The 5,872-nt window shown below is 31.6% G+C and overlaps 1 protein-coding gene across 1 annotated transcript; it reads left to right on the top strand.

Moving 5' to 3' along the window:
• Positions 1–3,925: 3,925 nt before the first annotated feature.
• On the top strand, positions 3,926–5,473 carry LOC133794847 (heavy metal-associated isoprenylated plant protein 36-like). The gene is made up of 3 exons (XM_062232277.1): positions 3,926–4,084; positions 4,178–4,253; positions 4,364–5,473. Exons 1-3 carry the CDS (start codon positions 4,046–4,048, stop codon positions 5,119–5,121), a joined length of 873 nt encoding a protein of 290 aa, XP_062088261.1. The 5' UTR covers positions 3,926–4,045; the 3' UTR covers positions 5,122–5,473.
• The last annotated feature ends 399 nt before the right edge of the window (positions 5,474–5,872 follow it).

The following is a 5,872-nucleotide window of genomic DNA, read 5'->3' as shown; positions in this document are numbered from 1 at the left end:
ATTAGGGAAAATACCTGCCGCTATAATAAATTTGAAACTGCGCACCTTTTCGTTTCCCGGACATTGTATTAGCGTCGGACTACCCGCCGTTAATAATTGGTAAGTCTGCCGCTAATAAACAAATTAATTTTTTTATTTAATTTCCACATTATTAGCGGCGGACCCAGTAGTCTCCGCTAATAACCCATACATTACCGAGTTTTCCTCCTCTAAAAATATTTTTTCTTGTAGTGACCATATATACCAACACATATATAATTCCAAATAAACTTTTAATACTAACATTCAAACATATAAAACATATAGTATATACTAACACATATATAAATCCACACATATTTAAAAATAAAACAAAAACAAACCAATTTAATCAATATATGTTGAATATAAATTATATAACACGTATATATATATATAATCTAACATATAAATAACAATCCAATCAACAATAAAATATATATAAATTCATAAACAAGTAAAGGAAAAGAGAAAATACCTCAACGACATTAACAATTTCATGATCCTTTCTAGCATATGAAGGCATCAAATCTATTAACATCAAGCTTGGAGCAACATAAATAAAATATTATTTAGTAACACATATATACATACATAAATCAAAATAAATAATAAGCATATGACAAATATTTCCAATTAACAAATCACATTTACAATTAATTTATAAATTTATCTAAACCCTAAAACTAACAATACAATGTTACACAAATAAAAATTCATTAGAAATTTATAATTAATCTATTTCCCAGATATACAATTCCAAATATCTTTACTTTAACCTAAATATAAACTTAATTATCTAAAATTAAAAGTTTATCTAAAAGGCATATACATATACATATTCATATAGTTTTACACTAAAAAATAAACCAATCACATTCATATAACATATTAATCAAATCACATTTACATATACATTTAAAAAATCTAATAACATTAAATATATGAAAAATAAAATTAAAACTAACCACCAAGAGTTGTCCAAGTCCACAATAATCAGGCCTCAAAGCCAAAACCAGTCTATAAAACCAATATTTAAGAAGAAGAAACAAAAAAAAAATTAAATTCATCAATAATCTCTAATAAACGTAACATTTTCATAGAATAACATTAAAGATCACTAAACTCAGAAAAAAATTATGCATATCTTAGAAAACTCATAAATCACAAACATAATCCCTAAAATCCTTGTAAATACCATCAACAATGGGGAAAACTCATCCAAATAGAAAGAAAAAAAACTAATAAAATCATTTAGAACTTAGATATAGGCATAAGAGAACATATATGATAAATCTAACACTAAAAATAAAAAAAACTTTACCTAAACTGAGTTGAAGCGTGCTGGAGGTGGAGAGAAACCGAAATCCTATGAAATATTTAATGAGAAAATGAGAAAGGAGAAAAGAAAGGATCGGGGTTTTCTAGTATATACCCAAAACCTACAACAACGACATGTCGTTGCTGTAGGGCATAAAATATCGTCTTAATAGATGAAATGCACAGTTTTCATTAATGAAAATAACCTCGCTATAGAGAGTTTCCGAAATTCAAGTTCCAATGCTAAAAATTTTTGGGGGAAAGTTTTCCACAATTTTTTTTCGAACCTCTACAGTGATGACATATCGTCGCTATAGGTTATTTGAGAAAAAAATAAAATATTAATAATAAACAATAAATAATTTGGGCGCAGTATATTCCCTCCAAACAATTTAGAGACCTATAACGACGACATGTCGTCACTATCAGTTATTTGAGAAAAAAATAAAATATTAATAATAAATAATAAATAATTTGGGCGCTGTATATCCCCTCCAAAAAATTTAGAGACATATAGCGACGACATGTTGTCTCTATAGGTCAAGATATTTTGAACCTACAGCGATGACATCTATTGTGACGACATGTCCTCTCTGTAGGTCTTTAATAAAAATTAAAAAAAAATAAAAAATCCAATTTTCGTGGTTTTATGTGTTCTATTGCGACACCATTATTGTCGTCGCAATAGAAGTCGTCGCTATAGGGTGAATTTCTTGTAGTGTGTAATGGAGTATGTGTACCACTAGTAAACTTAATTTCTAATATTTTTCATTATTATTAATGCTGGTGTTAATATTAGCCGTTTTTGTCTTTTACTACAACAAATAATAGTTTTGGAGTTGCAAAACTAAGAGGCCAGTCAACCTATGTGGAATTTTCTTAGTTTTCTAGACACTTTACCAACGACAAAATATATGGTCAAGCTATCTTCTATTAGCTCACTGAAGTTACGTGTTTTCTCATAATAGTCTCTTGTTCTTTGGTCAATGGTGTCAGTACATATGTATATAAATGTAATATATATATATATGGGTGCACACTTAATGGTTACTACTCATGAATGATTACTTTAATATTAACCATTATAATAAGATCAATGATACATAATTATAGTTGTTAATTAATATTTCTAAAAATAAATTTTGATTTTTTCAAATTTTTGGAAGGGTTACCTGATGAAAAACGTGTATTTATTATGAAAATATAATATTGTAAATTTTTCATTTTTCAAATGCATGTCAATTTCTAAATATAACTAGTGTCTCTCATTGGTTGGAAACAACATTAATTATAACAAACAAAAATAACTAAATTCGAAAGTAATGTAGAAAAAAAAATTTACCTATTGGTGACTTGCTATACCAAGTTACTATGTTGCCACATCATTATAATGTTAGTACCCTTCTACGGGTAGTAACCATTGAGAAGTCTTCCATATATATATATACAATTAATTGTTTTATAAAACATTATAGAATGGTAGTTCTATAATATTCCTCTTCGTGCCCATTGGCTCAACCGAACACACTTGAGGCAGTCGCACACTGTTGACTGTGACGGCAACACAAGAACACATCCAAAAATAAACTTCTTCAGATATATATATATATATATATATTAGGTACTTTAATAATATATAGTATACGTAAAAGAGAAAAATAGATACTCTGTTTAACATTATAAAAATAGAGTATTCTTCTTTGGCATATTTTTCTTTTTATGCTTGATAGAAGGGTCAAGGCGGAAATTGTTGTAGAAACTGGCCGAGTTATTACGCTCTAGAAATGAGATGGCACGGAGGTGTCGATGCGAAGACAACGCCTAGGCAAAAGACTTGGCCGACGAGAAGATAGCAGTACATGCTTTGGCTACTGTCGTTGCAGAGAGTGACTTGGTTTGGGCTTGTGTAGTTGCTGAAGGCATCGCAGGCTCGACACTTGAAGTGCTTGCTTTTGTAGTATCTCGTCAAAATCACATGTGCCAGAAGTACAGGAACATGGCTTCTTCTCCTATCGAGGGAAAATCGTATAACTGAAAAAAAAAAAAAAAAGTTGTAAACAGTAAAAAAGAAAAAAAAACTCCGTGTAACAATAAAAATGTAAAATTTTCTTAACTTTCAGTGGTACATGTAAATAATCCTTTTGTTTATCACACTAATTAATTTGTCATTATTTTAATCCAAAAAAAATCAGTAATGACACACACAAATAAAAATGTGGGGTTATATGATATCCGTTTATCTATGCTAATAATCCGGCATATCTAAGCTTGTGACTTGTAATCTTGCAAGTGTCAATTTAGGTTAATCTCAACCCAACAAGAAAGTGTCCAATGCAATATATAATTGGTGGGTTGAACTTTAGTTAGCTCAGTCCTGGCCCCTGAAGTCACCTGACTCGGTCACGGATCGCACGAACCAAATTTATGTGTCAAGTGTGGTGTGGTTCAATGGAGTGTAATGATGACCTGGCACCCAAACTAGATGCTTTGATTTCTCTCTCTCCTACTTTTATTCCCGTAGCTACTACTATTACTACCACTCCACTCATTCCATCTTATAATAACTAGATCTCATTCGATCTATCTATTTATATATAAATATATATATATATGCCATTTTCATTTGCTTTCCCCTTTACACAGAACACACCAATTAGCCTCTTCTTATATTCCACATTCCATCACTCTATCAAATTCTCTCTCTTTCATGGCGAATAAGCCACAGGAAGAAGCTTTAAAATACCAGGTGATAATTAGATAAATACATTATAGGTCTTTCTTTAATTATAGTTTCCTATTGTGTTAGTAATTTGATTAAAAATTTCTTCTGAATTTGTAGACATGGGTCCTCAAAGTCTCAATTCATTGTGAAGGCTGTAAGAAGAAAGTGAAGAAAGTTCTCCAAAGCGTCGAAGGTAAAACCATATAATATATATATATATATACATACCATTTTATATGAACGTGTTACAACTATATTGATCAAGTGGGTGTGATTTAAATTGTTTTCTTTTTGTGATTTCAGGGGTTTATACAACGACCATTGATTCTCAGCAGCACAAGGTAACAGTTACCGGGAACGTCGACGCCGAGACACTTCTAAAAAAGCTTTTGAGATCGGGGAAACTCGCCGAGCTTTGGCCTGAAATTAAGCCTTCTGCGAAGAAAAAGTTCGGAAAATCTAAGAAGCAGAAAGCTGCAGATAATAGTAATAATACTCCCGATCAAGAAGCTGCCAACGACGACGGAGACGATAAGGCAGCTAAAAATGACGGCTGTGGTAATGACATGGATGGAAAAGAAGCCAATGAAGATGACGGCGAAAACGACGAAGCCGATGGAGATATCGGCGGAGAAGGCGGTGGTGGAAATAATGAAGGTACCAAAAAGAAGAAAAAGAAGAAGAAGAAGAAAGGTGGGCAAAATGGGAATTCAGGTAATGCCGGCGGTGATAATCCCGGCGAGTTTTCTCCAGGCGGTGCTCCGGTGGAGATGGGTCCGATGAACATGACGTCAGTGAATCATCATGGCCCACCAATTCAGCATGTATTTCCCTACCCACCACCACCAACTTATAGTTACCAACAAGCTCATCCGGTTATGTACGGAATGAGTTACAATACCACTTATCCTAGCCCTAACGCTTCGTATTTTGCTCCCTCCATGCATGGTGATTATATGTTCTCTCATTCCGACATGTATCCTTTACCGTTCGATCATTCGTTTCATACGTATAGCGACGGCGATGACGACGACGACGAGACTGGATGCTCAATTATGTGATCATCATCATCATCATCAATCTAAAAGAGATGATAGATTGCACGTGGAATCAAGTGTACCATATACGCAGAATATACTATAATAACTTGCGTATTACTAGTATATGGAGGAGAGAGAATATGGGGATGAATTTTGTACGATTAAAATCTATCTCATATATAATATATATAATTATTAATTAGTGTGTAAAAAAGATAATCTTGGGGGGTTTGTGTGGTATTTAATAAGATGATCCATCCAGCTTTTTGTTTCAACACTTTATGCATTGCTTAAGAAAAGGCCAAATATAAGGTTGTAATATATGTTTTGATGATTGTAGGACCTAAAGATCTTTAATTTTTTTTCTCTCTCACTCCAATGTGTAAAGTAATTTTTTGTTTATGAAATGATATAGCATATATCTATACTTTTCTTTAACATGTAACATTTCTTCAATAAGAAATATCAGCAAACGTATATATACAACTTGTACTGGAAATGATCTTTCAATATATAATCATTCAATTACTGTAATTTTTATAGTACAAGTTGGCATATATTCTTTTTTTTTTTAAATAGAAATTAAAAGCATGGTACGTGCATATATATTATAATTTAATTGTCCGTACTCAATTAATTTTCAAGAACAGAACACAATTCCACATTACGAACAATGCGCAATAACTATAAGAAATAAATTTTTAATTATGAAGATTTAAGTGGTTAGTATATATATTTGGCAATTTTTAATGCTATAGTTAAAGCCATCTTT

Source organism: Humulus lupulus, chromosome 1 (genome assembly GCF_963169125.1).
Source record: "Humulus lupulus chromosome 1, drHumLupu1.1, whole genome shotgun sequence".
Classification (NCBI taxonomy): domain Eukaryota; kingdom Viridiplantae; phylum Streptophyta; class Magnoliopsida; order Rosales; family Cannabaceae; genus Humulus; species Humulus lupulus.
This window is presented reverse-complemented; position numbering and strand designations above follow the sequence as displayed.